The sequence below is a fragment of the Equus caballus genome, chromosome 18 (genome assembly GCF_041296265.1).
Source record: "Equus caballus isolate H_3958 breed thoroughbred chromosome 18, TB-T2T, whole genome shotgun sequence".
NCBI lineage: Eukaryota > Metazoa > Chordata > Mammalia > Perissodactyla > Equidae > Equus > Equus caballus.
In genome coordinates this window covers 16,037,807-16,062,360 of record NC_091701.1, presented here as the reverse complement: position 1 = coordinate 16,062,360, position 24,554 = coordinate 16,037,807, and the positions used below count along the sequence as shown (strand labels likewise).

Here is a 24,554-nt window from a genome sequence, read left to right as displayed (position 1 = left end):
GACTATCTCTTGTTTTCAAGAAGAAAATTCATGGAGGAGTCTGAATCTAATACTAAATTTTGAAAAATAAATTAAGCATGGTGAAATCATTACAAAAGATGAAAATTCTTCCATCTCTCCAAAAATTAGTCAAGACCTCACAGTAGAGTTTTCTCGTTCAATTCATGAAAGATTTTCCTGAATGGGAAACGTGCTTTGTGCTGTTCTAAGAAGTATATAAGGAAAGAAGTCAAGTAACCATTATAAAGTCTGAGTGTAAGAGAAGTCTTAAGGTGCTTTCTGAGGACAAAGATAAGAGGTTATCTTGAACCACTAGGAAATCCAGTCCTGCTTATGGAAACAAGAAATACCAAGTTCAGGGGAATTTACTCACCAAACTCAGATTCATTATCTGAAAAGAACAAATGTTAAGCCAATGTTTCTAAATACTCTTCCACATCTGACAACCTTTCCGTCATTTTTAGACAGAATCTGATTCAGAGGACTTGATTTTGTTTTGAAAGAAATGTGAAGATTAGGGAAAAAATGGCACTGATATCAGCCAAAAAAGATAGGTCTTTTCTTTTACTATGCCAACATAACCAATTCATTAAATAATTACTCTTCAAAAATTCGAATAAATAACACAGACCTCTTATCAAAAGTCTAGTGGGTAAAAATAATAACAATAACAGGTAAATTTCCCACATTCTCATTTTGTTTTGGTGTTGTGACTCAGCTAAACATACAGAGAGAAAATATTACATGGGCAAAATCTTATGCATTGTTTTGCTGTCTTAATACCCTTATATATCTTACAGAAGGGCTGTCAGGTTAAAAGAAGATGCAAAGTATGTTAATATAACAACCAAGGAGATGCTACAGCACTGGGTGTCTATGTATGAGCAGTTTGTCTATATCTTCAGGTCTGCAGTGAGCAACAATAACGGCTCTCAGGATATTGCAACTCTGTCTGCTTCCACCAGAGATCATAATTGGGCTATGAATTTTTACAACAGGAAAGTCTTCCTGTCATAGACAAAGACTGATGAAAAGTTTAGTTAAATTAATGCCAAAAGAATCTCAGAACAGTACAAGTAGTGTACCTGGATATCACTTAAATAGGTAGGGCCTTTGCTGCTTTTTCTTTCTTCCTTTTTTATTTATGTTTTCTTTTTTTAAATAATTTTTTTACTGGTTAGAGCTTCTAAAATATAGCTTTTTTCTGAGGATTGCTCAACATACTGATTTTCTGCCCAATGACATGATATGTACTTTGAGGAATTCAAGAAGCCGATTGAGGTGTGTAGAGGTGATTTATAAATCGAAAGCAAATGGTAGCAGAAGGTGTGAAGTAAAGCTATTTCTTGATCTGCGTAAAGCTAATTGGGCACATTTCAGGCCAGGTCTCTGAAGGCACAGCTTATGAACTCTGTCTTCCGGATGCTGTGCTCATTACGGACACCCAACAGAGGACTGGCTAATGCTGGGGAAATCCCCAACAAGGTGGCCTTTCCATGACACTGCAGATTTACCTGAGGAAGGAGAGAGAAGAGAAGGAAAAGTAGGGAGAGATTCCAGGCAGCTATCTGCTCACAGAGTCCTACTTACCTTATCTAATTTATCTGAAACTGAAAAGTGTGTCTAAAGGCTATCCTGCTTCACAAAATCTCAAGGGACTTTTGTCTTTCTCTAACTTACCAGAGTTTAGCCACGCCTTATTTGTTACTGGTTGTTGTTAGAGTAGATTTGAGATTTTTTTCGTTGTGGGTCTACTATTTGATATGGAAGATTGAATACAGCACACATGACCTAAATACGTTTCTGGAACAATCCATGTTTGCCCCTGATGCTTAAACATTTTAATGAAAATCTTCAATAAATTTAATTATTTTCTAAATTTCATAAGCTACCCTCAATTATTCACACTAATAATTCCCGGCAAAATGAAAAGCATTTCATTGGCATTTCACTGTTGAAGAATCAAATATCAAGAAAAGAAAGACATCTTTGATGTCCGCAATGCTGTGTGTGAGAGTTTTCCTGTGACTTCAGAAACTCAAATAAATACATTGAGGAAGCAACATAGTGGGTTATGTCTACATAGAAACCTGCAAGTAGGATTTGAGGCAATAAAAATTTGCAGTAAGAAGTGATGGAGTCTGAATCCTAGAAATCCTCCTGCATAATATGGTCACGTTTTGCAAGGTTTAGACAGTTATAACTCCAAATAGAGGGAATTTTGTTAGGCAACTCTGCAGGTCTTTTGCAGCTGTGAGTCTGATTCCATCCCATGAAAATCATAGGAAAACCTCCTTTACCTCTGTCTCAGTGCTATAACGTGCATAGCTGTCCACGAGTTAGCTCATCAAAGGGAATACATGAGAAAGAGTACCCCAAAATATTCTGTAAATCTCTATAAAACTCTCCTTAAATTGATCTTTAGTATTCAGCAATGATACCTTGTAAAGAAATTTTTAATTTATCATTCAGATAATAGTCTTCTTAGACATAAAATCAATATATAATCATAGGAATTTGAGAAAGAAGGGATCTTAGTGGTCATCTAGTCTAAATTTTTAATTCTCCCAGGTAAGGAAACAGAGGTAGGGTAAAGCGACTTTACCCTGGCCCACAGCTCCATGCATGATGAAGCCAGACAGGAGTGCCAATCTGCTGCCATTGGCTGTACACATCCTCTTGTCTACACTGCACTAGGGTTATATCTATGAGTAGTTTTAAAACTTTGTTGATATTTGATTGTAAACGGCTGCTTTATTTTTTTTAAATGATAACCTATAGCCAGAAAATACACAAAACTGAGCTGCAGACATTCTTTCTTAGAATGTAAAGTATTTATTTTTTTCTTGGACTTTAGAATTTTTTCTTCAACAAGAAATAAAGTAGAAAATCCTACATTGTAATTCAAGTGCATCACACTTCAAAAATTAGAGTATTTAAGTTGGGAAAATGAGTTTACATGTGATTAAATTTTAATTAATGTTCTTTACTTAGATCTCAACAGTTATAAAATAACGTTCTTAGCCTAGACAAAATAACAACCCACTCAAAAAGACGAAGATTCAAATTAAATCAGAGAAGATTTTCTTTAAAAAAAGTGATACACCCACGTATACACGCTACACATGAAGCACGTAACAACTTATATTTGGATTTGTAACCAGAGTGAATATTGTACTGAAAATGGATGCAGTTGAACTAGTGAATTCAATCAAATAAGTAATCTTAAATAAGATGAGGATAATTTCCTCTCATCTGTACTTGTTCTATGTCTATAGAAGTCTTTGCACATAAAGCAAATTCCTTCAAGTCAAGTAAATGGTCCAAAATGGAAACACTTTCAAAGGGTGAATATACTAAAATAATGAACAGAAGAGCAAAATATAAAGACAGAAACCTTCTTTGAATAACGTGGGTGTTTTTCTCCCCAAAAATTACATGTGAGGGAAAATTTGGATTGTTAAATTTACTGGATACACCACCCAGTAGCTATTTTACCAGAGTTTCATTTTTAAAATTTGTTCTGTACTCTTACATCCAGCAAAGTTATTCCTACCAAAACGCTATTTCCATTGAACAGACCAACACACTGTTCGAGGTCACTCATAATATGCGCTTGACTACCTATTTTTGAGAAACAAGCTGTCTTCTCACCCAAATCCTATTTTTCTAAAGAAAAAGATCGTTCTATTTTTATTTCCTAATCTAATCAAAGCCAGCGATCACTGATATATTTAATGTATTTTAAAGGAACCATTGTTACAATTAATGTTTAGGACAAGCGTGACAAGCCCTGTTTTAGGAATTAACAAGGCAGGAGCACCCCTGGGACAGCAGCCCCTCAACTAGGAAGTGCTTAGTTCATGGACTGAGTAACTCAGATGAAGAGGGGGCCAGTCCTTAATCAATAAAAATAAACTCAAGCCTGCTTCGCGCCCTTCCCACTCCACATTCTGGTCCCTTCTGCAGGAACGTCCTCACAACCCATGTGCTGAGTCCAGTAGCATCTGGATATTGCGCCCTTCTGCCTTTTCTCTGGTGAGCAATGTCCAACAACCAGTGCCTGAGACTGGGGACTGCTTCTTGCCCATCTGCCTTGGGCAGGTCCTTTCTAGCACCCCGGAAAGCCAAGTGCTAGCGCATCTGGATGAAACTGGTGGACTTTATTATACCCACACGAACTCAACTTCCAAAGAGCTGCGTCCTCTCATTGATCCCCATCCTTGCACCAGGCTCCCAGGACCCACGCTATACCGTTAACTCCCTGCAGGCGTGGACTTTGGTAAGTCTGGCTCTCCGTATGAGTCTCTCTCCCCTGCAGTCCTTCCCAGCCTTGCAGTGTATTTGGCACATGATAGATGTGCAATAAACAAACTTTGAAGGGGAAGAGAACTTAAAATGTGAGGATTTTTCTGTGTCCAGGACAAAAGAAAAGAAAAAAAATGTGAGTACCAGAATATCATCATTAGTTATTACTGTTTTAAATCAACCTTTAGGAATTCCACTGGCATTAACCAGGCAGTTTGCAGGGGAATCCAGACTGCAGGCTAAAGAATGTCCATTGCTCCCTAATCAGGAGCCGCAGAGCCCGGGTCATAACCTGGGACAACCTCTTGAGTCCCGACAGGTGTTGGCGGCCCCCTTGGCGCTCTGGGCCCCCAGTCCCCCGCTGCCCCCTGCCTTGTCCAAGCGCTGGAGCATGCCCAGTGGCAGCGCCGGAGCCACCAAGGGCTTTGCACGGGCGCGCTCCGCTTCTCCGGGTTTTAGCAGGAGCCCGCGGGGGGCAGGGAGGGGGTGAGGGGACCCGCGGAGCCCGGCAGCCTCGGCCGCGCGTGTGGGGAGCTCGCGCGCCGCTCAGGGCTCTCTCCCGCGTTGCGGTTGCTCCGGAGATGCTAGAGCGCGGTACCCGGGTGCTCCACTTGGCGCGCTGAGCGCGGTGCGGGGAGCCCCCGGGGGCGGGCGGGGGGCGCAGACTGCGGTAGAATGCTAGCCTGGCACCTCTGGCACTGCGAGACGTCGCTCCACTGCGGTCAGGTGCCGCTCGCCCGCCGCTCGCCGCTCCACTAACTTGCCACTTGGTCGTGTCTGGTCTCCGAGACACTCTACGCTTCGCGGTGGTGGGGGGCGGGGGGAGTGGGGAGTTACAGGGTCTGCGGTAGCCGAAGGAGGGATTCTGCAAGGGGGAGCCTGCCTGGTGCCGCTCTTCTTCCCCTCCCTATCGCTCCCCTCCCCCCACCCCGTCGCTGCCGCTTTCTCTTCCGCCAATTCGGAGAGCGTCGGGCGCCTGTGACATGCGATTGCTGCCAAGTGACGGTCCCCGAGTCTGAAGTGCCCGCGAGGAAGTGAGCGCCAACGCGGGCCGCCGGCGATGACAGCCATGAAGCAGGACCAGCAGCCCACCCCGGGGGCCAGGGCGAGCCAGGCGCAGCCGGCGGACCAGGTGAGAGTTGGCAGCTGCGGCCAGGCCCTCCCGGGGAAGAAGGCTCCAGTCTGCGCTCCCCCGCCCATCCCCCCCGGCTCGGCTCCCACGCCTCCCTTTCTCCTCCCTCCCCCGCCCCAGTTCCTGGCTTTCCTGGCTCATCCATGGACTCCGCAGGAAGTTAGAGCGTCTGAGTGCGCTCCGGGGCCGGGCGAGAGGATGCGCAAGGTGGAGAGCCGCGGGGAAGGGGGGAGAGAGGTAAAGGCTGGGGTGGTCCGGGGAGCCCAGGCGGGCAGGCTGCCGAGGGAGGGAGAGGTGGCCGGGGCCAAGGAATGGGGGCCTCTTGACTCCTATTAACGTATGTTGGAGGAATTGCTGAGCTCCTGGAGGCGTCCACTTGCAGGGTTCGAGCCCCGTCTTCACGTAGCTGAGAGGAGCGCTGGCCACAGCTACTGGAGTAGGCAAATGACCTTTAGGCCAGCAGAGTTTTTCCTTTTCTTTTCTTTTCTTTTTTTTTTTTTTTTTGAGGAGAATGGGACAGGGCTGGGATACTAAATGGGAGAAGAGGATGTACCAGGCATCTGTGGTCTGAGTGGAGCGGAGCTGGAGAGCATAAAGGGCATTAATTGTTAGGAGGAGCTGGCTTTAGTGATTTGTTGGGTCCAGATGTGTTATGTCTGCAGATATGAGGTGCCCTGTGCTGACTGAGGGTTATTTCTGCCCCTTTTCCGTCTTTCCGCACCGACCACCCCCTTTTTGCTTCAGTCTTTAGAAATCTGTAGCAAAACCGCACGGTGCATCTCCATCTAGTCTCTGTTCCTGGATTGGGGTGACTCGGGAGTTCGGTGTCGCTTTTTTCCAAAGTTGTAGGGTCAGGAGCGCCTAGATGCCCTGGCGAGGAGGACGGAAGCTATGTTGAGCTTGTGAGCCAGCTCGAGGTGCTGTCACGTTTACATCAGTTGGAGACTCTGAGCCAAGAGGGCTCCACTTAGGTCAGCAGATAACCACGGAACTAGAGGACAGAGGCGCCTGGGTACCGGAGATGGGCCCTTTGCCCCTAGTGCACTGCCTACGGCCACCGGAGGCGTTTCTGGCAGAGTCACTCCTATCTCATTGCTGGAAGTGGGATGAGGAAGGTGCAAGCAGCGAGGCTCCAGTAGCGGCTCTCCTCACGCATGTTCTAAGCACTGAGGAGCGAGTGAAGGGGAGCTGTCCAAATCTCCAAGGAGTGGCGATGAGGCGGAGGAGGCGATGCCAGGGCTGCTGTTATTAATATTCTAGTCTTGGTCATCTCTCCTGGCTGTGGTCTCTCTCTTCTCCCCTTCCCCCTCCTTCTCATTTCCCTCACATATGTTTCACACAGGTGGTGAAGATTACTCAATGCCTTAAAGCTCGCCGTCCATTTACTGGGGTGAATGTTGCAGTTTTTACAAAGCAGTTGTTTTCTTCAACCATCCTCTTTGTTCACTACCCTGAGATAAGTACGAAAATATGTATTAAAACATTTATATTGCATTATATTATATATCTTTTTCACTTATCTCTCTTTTTCATTTCCCCTCCAACACATACCACAAGGTAGCAACTGGTTAGCAGAGTATAAAAATAATTTCAGGAGAGGAGCATGGATTTAACATCCTCTTTCAGGCTGACAGCCCTTAAATTTTGTTAACAAGCCGCTGAGCCTCTCTCTTGCTCTTGGAATGATGCTACCAAGAAGAATGATTAGTCAGATGAGAGTTCCCACATGAAATCCTTGCTCACTAACCCTGTGACACCAGCTGGTTACTTGAGGTGCTGCAAACAGTTCAGTGACGGTGGAGGTGGGAAGGAAGAAGCAGAGCAGAGCACACAGAAGCTGAAAGTGTATTTGTAAATAGTGGGCGAGCGGTGCATGTTACAGCAAAGTCTTTTGTCAGGACTTATCTGGTCAATTAAAATTCATATGAAGAGAGATTCAAGCTTGAATCTGTTTTTCTTGTTAATGTGCGTTTTGGTTTATGTCCACTCCAAATATTCAGGGAGTGGCCATTTGCAGAACTCTTGTTTTAATGGAGTTCTTTTTTTTAAGTGCCTTTCTGAGCATTTACACGATTTTAAAATGTCAATGGTGTGCATATTATGCTTGAGTTAAATTCAAAGAGATTGATTTTGAAGAGGGAAGGAAAGTCAGCCTGAAATATACATGGCAGCTTCCCATTGAGGGTTTTTCAAGCACTCCCAGAAAATACCTATATCTAGTGTATTCTTTGTCTAAAGCTTGACTTATGAAATGATGGCCAGATAATGTGGATGATTGCTGTGAATGCTTAAACTACTTACTCTAATACTGCTAAGTATTTATCAACAGTATTAGTCATGGTGGTCTAATTCTGTAACTGTCACACAACTTTCACGTGGTACTAGATATAATAGCTTCATATTGACATGATTGACTGTTCAGGTTTCTATGATATTTATGAAAAAAAGATTCACAAGTTTAAATAAAAGTGTAGCTTTATGAAGTCCTACATAATTGTTAATAGGGGCATGTTCCAGCTAATCATTCACTATGTATTGATTTTGAGTGATTTAAGCTTTTGAATGTTGCCAGAAAGGTCTTTTGCTTTCCATGGTAGAGAGTTTTATGAAACCTCAGAAACGCCTTGTCCTGAGGCCATCAAACATCTATTTTCACTCACAGCACAGTGGAAGAACACAGTCTTCCCTCTGAGTGAAGTGGATATGGACCATCTAATTTGGCTGTTGTTATGGTCCTTTAGAGAGCTGGGCCTCCCTGTTTCATCTTACCTATTACTGTCCTCTGGCACAGGGTGCCGTGACCAGAGGCACTCCTTCCCCAGGGAGCAGAAGCAACAAGAATAGTGGGGACAGTAGACTTTTAATATTCTGAAGTGTTGAAAATATTTTTATCATCTTAGTAGTCTTTCCTTTAAAGGAAAGACTTCATTGATTAAATAAATGTTTATAACAGTTATTTTTGTTGTTTTCATAACACTCCACATTTATAAAATGTCTAACAATAAATGCTTTGATATAAGTGGCTACAGTCATTCCCACTTAACATGATCAATATCCCATTTTCCATTGAGGGATCTAAAATCGTGAGTGGCTAGTTATAACTTATTATTATTTTTTAAAATCACTTCCTGAATGTTTGCCATGTGCAAAGTGATGTCCTCTGGGCTGATAAGGTAATATGTATTGAATGTGTTTTTCTATTTGATCCTCAAAGCAACTTTTGGAGGTAGGTCTTGTTGTTATTCCCATTTTAGAGATGAAAATATAGAGTATTAGAGAAACTAAGCAGCTTGATCAAGGTTGTCTTCATAAGCGGTGGAGATGAGACATAGCCCTTGTCTGTGACATTTAAGATAGTATAAGCTCATTTAAGTCTCAATCCCACCTTCCAACTTCTACACAATTACAGTTCAACACATTCCTATTAGCAGAATGCAAAATAATTGCAAATATTGTGTGTGTACAAATTTACCTTGAATGTGAAATGAATAAAGAGTTCATTTAAAGCTTCAACTGTAAACATAAACAAGAGCTCTTGAAATTTTAAAGTTAACTTCATATTTCTTCTATTGCTTGGAATAATATAAAAAGAACCAGAGAGATCCTGATAAGTACATGGGAACTTTAAAAAAATATCTCTTTGTGACATTTGCCCTTGGTAATGAGGAAACTTTCAAGGTTTCTTAAAAGAGTACGTTTTTATACTCAGACCTGGTTTAGAATTTGCCCCCATTTCCACCAGGTGGCACCCTTCTTCTGAATTCAGTGGGTAGAACTATTTCCTAAAACGTTTGACGGTCCTCTCAGCTTCAAAAGAAACAGATCAAAACAAAAAACGAAAAAACTAAACAAAAGAAAAAGTAGAATCCTACTTTCCAAAGTATGACTAAAAATATATTTTTATAAGCAACCATTTGGCTGCAAAACAGCATTAGTTATGCATTTTCTTTAAAAAACTCATTCTGGTAGAAAACCAATCTTTTACAGCTCCCCATGTAGCAGCCTCTTGATGAAATAATTTATGTTCAAAATTGTGATTAAATATGTAATGCGTAAATGCCTTTTGTAAAGTATTTATTGTAATTTTGACCTTTACATAATATTAACCTAAAGTGCTTCCATGCAGAAATTAGGATACATTATTTTTACTTCAACTTTGGTCTAGCAAACCTGATTGAAATTTTCAAATGTACACTTAATGAAAACTTACAAAAAAGTTATTCTTCCGTGTTTCTCTGACTAATATATCAGCATGTCATAATTTAGTCTGTGAACTATTGTTTTTAACACAGAACCTCAAAAATAGCTTTTAGAAATCATGTTGAAAAAATTTTACTTAGTAGAAGATTTGTTACTCTCTTTCTAAGCATTCAGCACAAGATATATAGTATCTAAGTGGTGGGAGAGTTCTATGTGATTTGGTCATAAAAGATAATTTAGATTGGATACAGGTGTTATGTAGAAGTCTTTATGCCTTAGCGGATATTACACATTTCCTACTTTTCCTTAATTCCTTATAACATATATATTTTTATGTATATCTTATTACATATATATGACATTTTATTTACTGAGCTTAGAACATGCCACAAAACATCCCTTGCTTACAAGCTTCTAATCTCCCCATCTGTTTATTTCAGGGACCGAGCAAATTGCACATGTAAGAAAGATTAAACTATATAAAAACAAGTTAAGGAAAATTGTATTATTAAATATTAATGCTGCATTATCTTATGAAGTTCATTACATTGGAAACAAAACAGAAACCAAATTTCTCTCAGTCTGAGTAAAAACAAAACTATTTCGAAATTTTGGTTCCTTGAATCATTTATGATTACATAATGTTTTAAGCTTTAGTACTCATAGACATGTTTTTAACTTATTTACAGTGTACTATGTAACATACACAGCATTAGAATATTGCAACTAGGACTATGAGTTTTTGTGCCATCAACCACAAATATTTATTTACTGTTGTCTATGGATTATGCATGGGGAACCAGAGATTCAAGTTCATATCCCAGCTCTACTAGTCTTAACTGTGTTTTATTGGGCAGAATAATTCATTTTCTATGTTTATCTGTGAATGGAGGTGACTATAGATCCTTTACATGCTTGTTGTAAGGATTAAATTAAATAATATGTAAAAGCTTTTGAACAATGCTTATCTCATACCAAGTGCTCTCATTAAATGCATAGTGTGGGAATAGGAGCCTAGAAAGAAGAAAAAAAAAGCTTAAAGGATCATTGAACAACCTATGGCCAGTATATTATTTTAACACTTTACAGACTGTTTCATTGTCCAGTACACATATTTGTATGGTAACATATGAATTTGCTCATGCATATAAATTTTATATTAATAATATAATATATATTATTTAAGCCAACTCTGGTGGTCTAGTGCTTAAGATCTGCTGCTCTCATGTGGCAACTGGGGGTTTGTTTCTTCTTAAGGGAACCACACCCCTCGTCTATCAGTTGTCATATTGCCGTAGCTGTGTTGCTGTGATGCTGAAAGATATGCCACTGGCAGGGTCACCCGTAGTGGACAGGTTTCAGCAGAGCTTCCAGATTACGACAGCCTAGGAAGAAGGACCTGGCCACCAGCTTCCAAAAAATTGGCCATGAAAACCCTGTGAATAGCAGCGGAGCATTGTCTGATAGAGCACTGGAAGGTGAAAGGATTGCACAGAAAGATGGGGCAGGGTTCTGCTCTGCTGTTCACAGGGTCATTAGGAGTTGGAATCGACTCCCTGGGACTAACAACAGCATATTATTTGGTTTGGACATCGGGCCTGATTTTTCAGACATGCAGACTTCCAAATACTCTGTTACATCCCTACTTCCATTCAATCAAAACTCACTTCTTTACTGCCCTACTCTGTAAGGAGCCAGGCTGCAAGTAAACATCGGCTAATCCTCACGAACAGGCGAATTAGCTGCAGAATATGTTGCATTTTATTTTCAATGTAATACACTTCATAAGGTAATTAGCATGGAGAAAGAGGATGTTTGAAGAAAAGAGAGGTGTAATTTATAGACATATCTCAGAAGATGAGATTTCAGGAGAATGTGCCCAACATTGAAGCCCCCAGGATGCCAGGGTGGGTGTGCCAACTGTCAGTGGAAATGGAAATGAGGGATCCAATGTTGGACTCAGTGTAATTCAAAAGACTTTTTCACCCAAATTTTTCTACAGCTATTCCTATGCAGCATTTAAATACACATGCCATTTCTTGATGTTCCAACTATTAAAATTATCTCCATGTACTTTCATACTTGCAGAGTGACTTTATATGTGTTCTAACCAAGTTCATGTATTACTGAAACATTATGAAGGGAGAATATGATAAGACGCACATCAACTAGGAAAGTTTGGAGCTTTTCCCATCTGAAGACCTGTAAAAGGACCAAAAAGGGCAAATAAATAATGGAGGGAATGTAAACTTCTTCCTAAACACATGTTGTCATGTAAAGTTAGAAATGATCCTGCTCTCATGTCTGCTGCCTCGCCTGGAGAAGTCACACAGCTCAGTACTGATTATTCCCAGCACACAGTTATTTTAAAGTTTGTGCTGATCTGATCCACATGCCTGTTGACAATAATTTATCTCTGCTTACTTTTTCATATCTAGACAGCACTTGTTCTCCAAGGCTTTTAAACACCCCCAACCTGGGAGACATTCTTATCGTCTATTACATATTAACTAATGGAACACTTGTCATTTCCAAGATGGTGGCAAAAGCTGGGAAGTAGGTTCAATGGGGAGAATGGGACACTTAAGAGAGAGCTGTTCTCTTGCAGGTTCGTTTTCGTTAAGATGTCGTGAATCCTCAGGGTTTCAGACATATCCATGTGTAATCGTGAACTCCCACCACTGCTAGGCTAAATACAGAAAACTCGCTTTTATCCAAAGGTGATTAAATCAATATTTTATTTTGAACTGTTCTGGTCAGTAGTTGATATTAATGGTACTCTTTGTAATGTCTTCTACATAATAAAAAATGATTTTTATTTTATTTTCAAGTCTACCTTGCCATAGTTTATTTGAAAATTGTTAAAACGTTAATAATTTTTTAAACCGACTTTCAGAAAACATGCTTATTCCATTAACCAGAATAGTATATTCTACAATATCTTTGGAATTGCCAGATGATTTTCGGATTTAATTGTATTTTGGGGAGAGGCAACATGACGTAGGGTTGAGGACAGAGTCAAGCAGATTTCAAATGGAATTCTTCTCTGCCACTTACTGTGCAATCTAGGGCAAATTATTTAACCCCTCTAAAACTGTTCCTACATCTTTTCTTTCTTTTTTTTTTTGGTGAGGAAGATTGGCCCTGAGCTAACATCTGTTGCCAATCTCCCTCTTTTTGCTTGAGGAAGATTGTCCTAGAACTAATATCCATGCCAATCTTCCCGTTTTGTGTGTGGGATCCAGCACAGCATGGTTTAAGCAGTGTGTAGGTCCGTGCCTGGGATTTGAACCTGTGAACTCTGGCTGCTGAAGTGGAGTGTGCGAACTTAACCACTATTCCACTGGGCTGGCCCCTACTCCTTCATCTTTAAAGGCAGAGGATGGTGAGAATGTTGTAAAGGTTAGAGCCAGTCTATGTGAATGGGCTTGTACAACATCTGACCCAAGGTAGAACTTAGTATTTTTATTCTTATTGCTACGAAGATGCTAGATAATCTGAAAAGATTATTTCATTCTTTTGCAATGGTAATTTTGCATTTACATTAATGAAAATGCTGAATACATATGTGTGTGTGTGGTAATTATATACATTTATACATATACAAATATACACATACAAATATACCCTTGGTAATACATTAGCAAATGATCTATATTCATGATCTAAATATACTGAGTATTTTACAGTTACGTTATTATAGGGCATTAGGAAAAAAATAAATGTATAACAACCTGACTGATTTCTACTATTTTTAGATGGTAACCTGTTTTCCCAAAAGACTTAAAATCTTCTTGTTTTTTTTTTTTTTGGTGAGGAAGATTCGCCTTGAGCTAACTTCTGTTGCCAATCCTCCTCTTTTTTGAGGAAAATTAGCTCTAGCTGACCTCTGCACCATTTGTCCTCTACGTTTTTGTATGTAGGGTGCCTCCATAGCATAACCGATGAGTGGAGTAGCTCTGCACCTGGGGTCAAACCGGCGAACCTGGGCTGCCAAAGCACAGCTCACAGAACTCTAACTACTTGGCCAGCGGGCCAGCCTCCTAGAATCATCTTTGAAGTGTTCATGGTTTGATATTCTCTTCCCAGAAGTTTGGTTTCCAGAAATGATTGACTTTGACATTCTTTGCATATGAGAGCTGGTGATATTTGAGTGGAAATCTAAGAAAAGCTAGTAGAGTGCATAATCCAAAACTGGCTTTACATCCGAGAGAGCCAAGGCAAGCTATATATTCTCCAGCCAAGCTGTATATTATTTGACTTCAATATTATTGTAATTTATCATACTCATCGATTTTCTTAGGTCAATACAAACATTTATGTATCAGGTTACAAGATAGCAAATGAAGAAAAGTGAGGAAAAAACTCATTTTTATTGTCTTTATCTCCACCCTTTTTTGAGAACTAAATGAAGACTTTATTTCTCATTCCATCTGAAAGTCTCTTCTCTGAAAACATAAATATGAGAAATCTGAAATATGTAATTGGGAACTTGAATGGCAGGCTCTCCTGCGATTTATTTTCGAATAATAGATCAGAAAGACCACTAAAGTTGCATTAATAAGGCTTGTACAGGGTAGGAGTAAGCTTTCCCGTTATTGGTACACAGGTTCACTTTTGGCAGGAGGAATTGCATAAGTGATACTCATGATTCCATTAATCATATCTCACCTCCAGAAAAGGTTTTAATATGAGTTAATGAATGCAAGACATGGCCATTTTTTTCATTTCATGTGTTTTGAAACAAGTGCTAGAAAGTCTTTTTTAATAAAGTAACTTTTTAGACAACATTTCACAAACTTGCATAATAATTCTTCTCTCTTTGTCGCAGAATCAAAGGTTAGGAATCAAGATACCTTTTGAATAGAGGATCAAGAACATATTGTTCTAGAGGAAATATCTGAAATTCGTGAAGAATTTCTCAAATGTAGAAACAGGTGATTTGTTTGGTAGGTTAGCATATGATGTATATTTCCTAGGATCTATGAATTTATGAATGGATTTTCTATCTACTCCATTTGCTTTTAGGGATTTTAAGAGAAAAGTGCACATTTCATTTGTTTGTTTCTTTTTCTAGTACTATAAAACGTAAGTGTTCCAAGAAATAAAGTGAATATATTTTGAAGCTATCTCTGGCGTCTTTATCAGAGTTATTCCTTTTCTCTGATCCTAGGAGTTATATGTATTCCACTTCTTGACAATCAAATTACAGTGATGGGTGGGTGTGAATTGAACTTGAAGTTGAAATGGAAGAGAGCCACCCTCGTTCACATCTATGAAGGTTGCTTACAATTTCTCTCAAGTGAGGTTTATTATTGCCACAGTGGCATTATGAGTTGTGTCTTCTACATCTGCCACACTTTAAAGCATTTGCTCACAGAGTCAGTGCCTCATGCCTTCCAGGATGGTACTTTTGGTTCCGTTGTCTATCTTTGCATCTGTGACAGCTCCAAATCCATATCTAGTTCCTTGTACCTCTACATTTCTGAGATCCAGTCTCTGTCCAAGGTTGATTCCCTGACGTCTAGACTACCGGGACGTCCATAGTGGCCTTGCCTTTCCAGATTCTTCCTTCAAATGATCATAAAGTCATAAATGATGATGGCATTTTTAGAAACTTCTGATTGCTGAATCTAATGCCTTTGTTTTCAAATCAGGAGACAGACAGTGGAGAGATGAAGTGATGTGTCTCAGGTCACACAGTTGGTTAGAATCAGAAGCAGTACTTGATTCTGGGTCTCTTCACTTATAACCATTTTCCTGGTGTCAGCTGCTAGATTCACCTGTTGATACAGAGCCTTTGATTGTGACTTGATGGCACATCTGCCTTCCTTAGCACTTGATAGCAGAATAACTTTAAAAAAAGAATTTCTTCTTCAAACCTTTGAATCTGTAAGCAAAACTCACTTGACATTTCTTGGTTTCTCCTTTGTGATGTATTAGTTCTAGACTTTTGACACCTGGCCCCAAGATTTTGCAGAAACACATGTGCATCTTCTCCCACTTACCATGGCAAGAAGTCACCCCACAGCCATAAAGCCATTCTGAAAGTAAACTGTGAGAGTCACTGATCCAAGGAAATGACAGCGCCTCCCACCACATTTGGAGACACTGGCATTCTTAAGCCTCGTCTCTTCCCCTCGGCATGAATGAGCACCCACTGATCTCTACACTCAGCATTTGAAACTGCAATTCAATAGTGCATGGACTAGTGATTGGGTGAATCCCTTGCTAAGAAAGGAGGGCTGCACTTAGCAACTCTGGAAAGCATGTAGGTGAGATTTAGAGCTTTCTTGGGGAGTCGATAGAGACAACAGGCTTCTGATTCACTGTATTTCTTGGAAGGTTAGGCTGCTTTCAGAAGCTGTGATACTTTTATCAGAGTACCAAGTTCCAATACCAGGCTTAAGAAACTTTTTTATGCTAAATAAATAAATAAGAACAAAATTTTGAGTTACACAGAATTATTTTTAGTGGAAAGAACTCAGGCTTTCTATTCATTTAACCTCAGTTTAAACTCTGCTTACTAGTGTGAGCAAGTTACTCCGCCTCTCTCTGAATCTAATACTTCATCTAGAAATGGGAGGATGCTTACCTTGAAGAATTGTGTGAGGAATAGCAATGAGATAGGTTTATTGTCCTGGAGATGCTGAAAAATGATGATGCTTTTGTTGTTGTTGTTAATATGTATTGAGTTGCTATACGAGGTAGAGACAAAGCGATGGGAAATCAAATTATGCTGGATATTGAGGTTCCAGATGTTGTGAAATACCAACTTTAAATATTTTTTCTCCATTACTTTAACCAAACTTCAGAGCACCTTTAATATTCAGCTCTTATTTTTGTTGATACAGAAATTATGTGGCATCATACTAGCTCCAAAGCAAACGGGGCTTAGGGTTGGTCAAGAAAATACATGTTATTCATTTTTGTAGTCCTTACAAGAGTAGGGAAATCAACAGTTTGCATTTTGAAGGTGGAGAACTGGATATGCATTTGCTTTTCCTTAATTTGTTTTTTTCCCCCATGTCATGGTTCATTCCATCTCATGCTTAGAATACATTCTACATTTGGAGTGCTGCTTCATTTCTGCTCAGAACTACAGTCCTTGAGCTGTAATGTTGAATCCAAAAAAACTAATATAGAATCACAGATGGTGCAAATATTTGAAAATAGGTAAATACAATCTAGGATTAGCTGTTGGCTTCAGAAATGTCAGCTTCACATTGCTTATTGGTCACACAAGGCAATTTTAGTTAAGGGAAAGCCCAGGACAAAAGCATTGTGATGTAAATTGCTGGTTTGGAGCTATGCAACATAACAAGCCCGTAATTGTTGTATAAACCCCCAAATGAGTCACTCTGTAACAAGGAAAAGATATATCAGAGAGGTCACAAAGTACCAAGAGGTCTTACAGGGGATAAAAAATTAAGCAGATATCATAACATGGAACCACTGTACAGTGCCATCTGCTGACTTCCATTTAAGGCCAAGTTTTGAGGAGAAAATATCCATTCTCCCTCTCTCTTTTTTTTAAAGATTAGCCCTGAGCCAACATCTGTTGCTGATCTTTGTTTTTTTTTTTTCCTGCTTCTCCCCAAAGCTCCCCCAGTACATAGTTGTGTATTCTAGTTGTATGTCCTTTTAGTTCTGCTATGGGGTTTGCCACCTCAGCATGGCTTGATGAGGAGTGCTAGGTCTGCACCCAGGATCCAAACCAGAGAAACCCTGGGCCGCCGAAGCGGAGTGCGCAAATTTAACCACTTGGCCATGGGGCCAGCCCTGAAAATATCCGTTCTTAGGGGTATGCTGTAGGTAGGCACATATTAAATGGCTTAGGCATGGAAAGTCACTGTCAAATTGCTAGCATAAAATCCTTACATGGTGACTTTTAGTAATGTGCACTGGATATCCCTTTTTCTGACTCTGAGAAATTGAACAATAGAATCTAATTTTCCTTCAGTTTTGCCTCTTTAAAAGATGCAATTCTTTTAAAAAGATCTTAGAACTAACCATGGGGATTAAGTCAGCTGGTTTACTTATAAGACAACTGAGAGTTATAAAGGCTGACTTGCTCAAGCTCATAAGACTAATGAATTTGGTAGATTAGAAACCAGAGCTCCTCACTCCTAGGTTGGGGGTTGGTGGAAGGAGCCTCACTCAATCATCGGGATCGTAGAAATCATTTTTAGATGTCTGTTTTGAAGACAGATAAAGAAAAAGTGGGTGAGAATTAAAAATGGGAAGGTTTTGGCTGGTTTAAAAGTGTTTTTTCTTTTAGGTTTAATTTGTTTTCCAGGCAGTAAGTTTGACAAGATTAGATCTATTCTGCAGATCCTATCTAGAAGCATCAAGGAGCAGTTGGTCACATGCGTGATGGTTGGATAAAACCTCAATTTCTGCAGTTTCTCATTTCTCAGACGAAGTGGTAGAGAGTAGAAGGACCTACTGCAGATCATGTATGAAGGTCTGTAAGACAGCACCGATCCCTATCAAAGCATACGTTTACCAGTCAAAAAATCCTGGCTCTTCTACAAATATATAGTGAACATATGTCAAGGGTTTAGCTCAGTAGTAAAAGAACCGTCGAGATGGTAAAGCTGATTCAGAAAGCATCTGAGGAAGAGAGGTTCATACAGTCAGTCAGGAAAGGAATGGCATACAATGTTTGTGAAATCAGATACGAAACTGGTTAAGATCCAATAGGGCATTTAAACCGTAACCTTTGTGGTTATCTTTTATAGCAGATAGAAAGTTTTTGAAACTTATCTATCTTCTACAGTTAACATCTAACTTTACAGACTCTGGGCCGAAGTCAATAGTAAATGGTAAGCCCAAGAAAGGTGCATTCTCCTAAAATTGGATGATCCTTGTGTGGGCTGATGAGACAGTGCCCCTGTCTGACATTGAAAAGGCAGATGTGAAGTCATGCTTAAGTTTTATGTCTAAGTTCTCAGAAATTTTCTTAACATCCCCAGCCTCATGAAAATTGTGCAGTCTTGGCCCTTACTTGACGTCAGAGCCAGCTTCTTAAGCAATTCTATGAAAGCTTTCTACAAGCCCTGTGGAGCTTCGGGTGTCAGATCTGATTCACCAGCCGCGAGGTCCTGGAACGCAGCCAGTCAGCCACCACTGCTGGTCGGGATCGTTCCAACAAATTGGTCCAGGTGTTTTTGAAGGATAGAAGAGAACAATTTGGTAATTTTAAATAGCTGTTTGTGGAGAAGATGAAGCAGAATAATTGCATGCAAGGAGGTGACAAGCAGCTCTTGAGGATTTAGCAAAATAAGGTTCAGATCAACTTTGATGGTGGTAGTGTCCCCAGAGATGGCTGCTTTCAGAGCTGCCCTCGGGAGGAGAGTGAAAGCCTAGCCACCCACACAGCCTGATTTAAGACATATGATAAGCTTTCCTTCCCTTGTCACTCACTTTCTTGACTGCCAGTCAAGAAATAGCCCATCTCATCTATCTGCATATATATGGAATTCCGCTATGGTTTCCTTTGTTCCTTTAACTTAAGACAGGACAGAGAGTGTTAACTGTTTATGGCTAACTTGCGTTTATTTGTGTCTCCAGGATTGCTTGGTATACCCTGTCTTGAGGACTAATGTTTGGCTGCTAGAGATCATGAGGGCTTTGTGAATGTGAAGGGGTGGGGGCAGGAGAAAATACACTTAGAAATGGAGCGGGGAATCTCCAGAAAGAGTCACGACCTGCATGTGGATGAAGCCAATTCTCTCAACTGGGCCTCAGTCTTCCAATTTGGGTTAAAAAAAATAATAATAAGTGTACATGAATATTTGTGTACTGAGTAAGAGGAGCTCGGTGAATAATTTTGGGTTTAAAAAATCTTATTGGATTATTTAAATTTCTTTTCCTGAAATGCTTTTTACTATCTACAGAAAACTATCTTGCCAGATATTAAGAAAGAGCCTCTAGACTAGCATTGCTCAGTAATACATTCTGGAACGGTAAACATATTCTATATATGTGCTTTCCAATATGATAGCCACCAGCCACGTGTGGCTATTGGACTCTGGAATTGTGGCTAGTGTCACTGAGGAACTGATTTTTAATTTCATTTCATTTTAATTAATTTAAAGTTAACTAGCCATATGTCACCAGTAGCTACCATATTAGACAGTTAGTTCTAGATCTTTGCTGTTCAAACTTTAACATGCTTTTGAATCACTTGGAGATACTGTTATAAAGCAGATTCTAACCCCGTGAGTCTGGGCTGGGGTCGAAGATTCCGCATTTATGACATGATGCTTAGTCTGTGGACCACACTCTAAGAAGGACTTTATTTCTCAGCAGCAAGGATTCACGGATTCCAGTTTATGGCTTTGCCCAGGATCACACCTGTCAAAGAAGATAAAGCTGATGAGCCTGTAGCAAAATTACAAGTATAATTTTAGAAATACAAAAGAAAATTAATTTTAGTGATGAAATGATAGGCATTTTTATTGTCATTGACAGCAGCTAAAATTTTGAGTGTGTAATATTCATTTATACCATGCAGTGGTCAAATGCCTATATCTCATTTAATCCTCCCCATAACTCTATGCCACAGACATTACTTTTATTCCAATTTGCTAATGAGAAGCTGAGGTTTGTAGAAGTTACGAGATTCCCAGGGTAGCACAGCTAGTAACTGGAGAAGCTATCTTTTAGTCACATGAAATCATACTTATCATCATAATCACCAGTTGCTTTCCTTTATTAAATTGAGGCCATCATGTGATGTACGTGGTTCATCAATAAGTCATATTTGATTATTTTCCATAGATAATAGTAGTAATAGTCAAACTAGTAGTTCATGTAATAATCCTTGTTAGAACTCTGTGAAAGTTACTAATGTCATCCTTATTTTAAAGATGAGGAAACTGAGGCACAGAGAGGTAAAGTAATTTGACAAGGACCACATAACTTGTATGTGGCAGAAGCAGGTTTGGAACCCTGTCTGCTCCGAGTGTCCATGCTCTTGTCTGCTCTACTACAGAATTTCTGAGGTGTTTGGTGAGCACTGTGGTGTGTCAGGCAGTATGCTAAGAGTGGTTCGTGTCTTCTGTATGCTCAATGGCAAATGCAGTTTACTTTGAAAATTCTAACCATACATAATTTCATCTTTATCTAGAGTATTTTAAAACAGAAAAATGACTTTCCAATGTCCAAAATGTATAATTCCATTTATGTGATCTATGAAGCCAACTTTTAAATTGTATGTAGCTAAGGATCTCGTCAAGATGGCGCTGTGAGCAGACGTTGAACTCGCCTCCTCCCACGAACACAACCAGGTTACAACAATTTTGGGAAGAATCACCCTGGATTGAAAACTGAAAACTGGATAAAAAGAATCCCCACGACAAGAGACAGTCCTGATGAAAGCAGAAGAGGCAGTAACTCTGGCTGGAGAGGAAAAAAGCCACCTTTGGGAGCAGTGGAGCTTCTCAGCTGGCCAGGCGGGAGCCGCCCTAAGGTACGCAGCCCTCCCTGGAGGAGTGAGGTCCGGAGTGGGGGCAATAGTGCTATAACCATGCTTCGGACTCAGCCCAACTGAGAGGGGCATCTTACTGTCTGGCTTTGCTGGCTGTTGACTGCAGCGAGGACACCCCAGAAAAGCTATCGGCCGAAAGCCGAAAAGATCCGGGTCTTAAAGGGCCCACACACAAACTCAATCATTGCAGCAACCTAAAATCACCAGAGAGAAGGCTGACTGTCCTTTGGTGAAACAAGACTCACCTGGTGGGCTCTGGGGGCATCTTGGTGAGAGGAGGATCCTCTCCGGAGACTGAGACATTGATGGGGGCCATTGTTCGGAGCTGGTCCAGGCGTGCTGATACGAACACGAGTGGGGGTCATTGAGGTGCATCCCTTGGGCTGCTAGCCCAGGGGTCTGCCACACCCACTAGAGCACAGATTTAATCCAGTTCAGCCAGGGCAGGCAACCCCCCCTAGGGACTGGCCCCACCTAACAGCAAGCCCTCAGGCTACTTTTCAGCCTGCATTGACTGAGTGCCTTGATCCTCTACAGGCAGGCAAGGGTGTCTGCCTCTGTGGGGCAGGGCTTGTGTGAGGACCAGGTGAACTGTGGGGGGCACTGGGGCAGAGATGGGGGCCTGTGCAGTGTGGCAGTGGGGTACGCTCCAGGGGGTTGAGAAGTGTGCATGGACCAGAACTGTGTTGACAGTGTATGTGGTCCAGAGGAGGGTGAGGCTTATCAGCGGCAGAAGACTTGTGCTTCACAAATAGCCATAAAAAGGATCAGCCCCCTTCCAAAACCTGAAACAACTGAGTGCCTCCATGCCAAGGGCTAGCCCCACTTAGCTGCACTCCTAAGAGAACTGACAACAGCCTTGTTGGCCTCAGGCCTATCACAACTGTATGCCCCTGTGCCTAGCAACCAGCTACACTGGGTATCAACCCAGTTAAGAGGACAATTGCAATAAGAGTGTGCTAATAAACTTTGTAGCCAACAGTGCTGAGGCCCCTCCAAACTGGATTTACAAACAGCTGGCCAGGGAAGGAAAGATCAGACTCCCTGGGTACCTGCAGTGGGAGCAACCCTACCACAGCAGAAGAACACAAGTAGCCCACAAAGGGGTCACTACTGGTTCTTATGGTCTGGTGATGAGAGGGAAGCACACTGCTGGGCCTCATAAGCCATCTCATACATAAGGCCACTTCTCCAAGATCAGGAGACATAGCTGACTCACCTAGTACAAAGAAAACACACCGAGAAAGAGGCATAATGAGGAGGCAAAGGAATACTTTCCAAGCAAGGGAATACTACAAAACACCAGAAAAAGAACTAAGTGAAACAGAAATTAGCGACCTCCTTGACAAAGAACTCAAACAAAATATAATGAAGATGCTCACAGATATGCGGAGAAGAATGGATGAACACATTGAGCACATGAGCAAAGAACTGGAAGATATAAAAAAGAATCAATCAGAAATGAAGAATACAATACTCGAAATGAGAAATTCACTAGAGGGACTCAATAGCAGAGTAGAGGAAGCAGAAGAACGGATCAGCGAGCTAGACGAAAGATTAGAGGATATCACCCAAGCAGAACAGAAAAGAGAAAAAAGAATTAGACAGAATGAGAACAGTGTTAGGGAACTTTGGGACAATATCAAGTGTGCTAACATTCGGATTATAGGGGGCCCAGAAGGAGAAGAGAGAGACAAAGGGGCAGAAAATCTATTTGTTGAAATAATAGAGGAAAATTTTCCTCACCTGAGGAAGGAAACAGACATCCAAGTTCAGGAGTCACAGAAAGCTCCAAACAAGAGAAGCCCAAAGAGGCCCACACCAAGACTATTATAATCAAAATGTCTAAAATTAAAGACAAAGAGAGAATCCTAAAAGCAGCAAGAGAAAGGCCACAAGTGACATATAAAGGGAAGCCCATCAGGCTGTCAGCAGACTTCTCAGTCGAGACCCTACAGGTGAGAAGAGAATGGCATGACATATTTGAAGTGCTAAAAGGAAAAAACCTACAACCAAGAATACTCTATTCATCAAGGCTGTCATTCAGAATGGAAGGAGAGATAAAGAGCTTCCCAGACAAGCAAAAATTAAAGGGGTTTATCACCAAGAAACCAGTTCTACAAGAAATGCTGAAGGGACTTATTTAAGTGGGAAAGCAATGACCACAAATAGAGATAAAAAAAAAAAATTATCAACAACAACAACAAAAAACAGGCTATAAAATCACTTGTAAGGTAAAAGTATAGTAAAGGCAGCAGATCAACTACCTGTGAAGATAATATGAAGGTTAAAAGACAAATGTACTAAAATTACCTATTTCAATGATAAGAGGGTAATGGATAGACACACACTAAACAAAAGACTATATATGATGTGAAAAACATATAATGTGGGAGGAGGGGAGGGATAAGTAGAGCTTTTAGAAAGAGGTCAAGCTAAAGAGTCTATCTACTCAGTATAGACTGTTATATGCATAGTATATTAAATAGGATCCTCATAGTAACCACAAACCAGAAACGTATAACAAGCAGGAAAAAAAATAAGACAAAAGAAATCAAACATATTACTAAAGATAGCCATCAAACCACAAGTGAAGAGAGCAAGAGAAAAAGAAAGGAACTGAGAAGAACTACTAAAACACCCACCAAAAAATAAAAAGTGACAAAATGGCAATAAATACATATTTATCAATAGCTACTTTAAATGTCAATGGACTAAATGCTCCAATCAAATGCCATAGGGTGGCCAACTGGATGAAAAAACAAGATCCATGTATATGCTGCATGCAAGAGACACACTTCAGACCTACAGACACTCACAAACTGAAAGTGAAAGGATGGAAAAAGATATTCCATGCAAATGGCAAAGAAAAGAAAGCGGGGGTAGCAATACTTCTATCAGACAAAATAGACTTTAAATCAAAAACTGTAATAAGAGACAAAGACAGGCACTACATAATGACAAAGGGAACAATCCAACAAGAAAATATAACACTTGTAAATATCTACACACCCAACATAGGAGCACCTAAATATATAAAGCAATTATTAACAGACGTAAGAGGAGAAATAGACAGTAACACAATAATAGTAGGGGACTTTAACACTCCACTTACACCAATGGATAGATCATCCAAACAGAAGATCAATAAGGAAGCACTCACCTTAAAGGACACATTAGACCAGGTGGACTTAGTAGATATATACAGAACATTCCATCCCAAAACCACAGAATACACATTCTTTTCAAATGCCCATGGAACATTCTCCAGGATTGATCACATATTAGGCCACAAAACAAGTCTCAATAAATTTAAGAAGATCGAAATAATACCAGGCATCTTTTCTGGCCACAAAGGTATGAAACTGGAAATCAGCTACAGAAAGAAAACCAGAAAAGCCACAAAAATGTGGAGAT

The 24,554-nt window shown here is 40.5% G+C and overlaps 1 protein-coding gene across 4 annotated transcripts in view; it reads left to right on the top strand.

Moving 5' to 3' along the window:
• DPP10 (dipeptidyl peptidase like 10) overlaps positions 1-24,554 on the top strand; it is a 1,231,994-nt gene that overhangs the window by 626,951 nt on the left and 580,489 nt on the right. Inside the window, exon 1 of one of the 4 annotated variants that reach the window (XM_003363234.5) lies at positions 4,706-5,440. The exons of 1 other annotated variant lie outside the window; for it this stretch is intronic. In XM_003363234.5, the coding sequence (XP_003363282.2) occupies positions 5,369-5,440 (72 nt within the window). In that variant the 5' untranslated portion in view covers positions 4,706-5,368. Of the gene's footprint in view, positions 1-4,705; positions 5,678-24,554 lie in introns of those variants that run through there. 2 more of the 4 variants (XM_070241801.1, XM_070241799.1) reach the window with 2 other exon arrangements.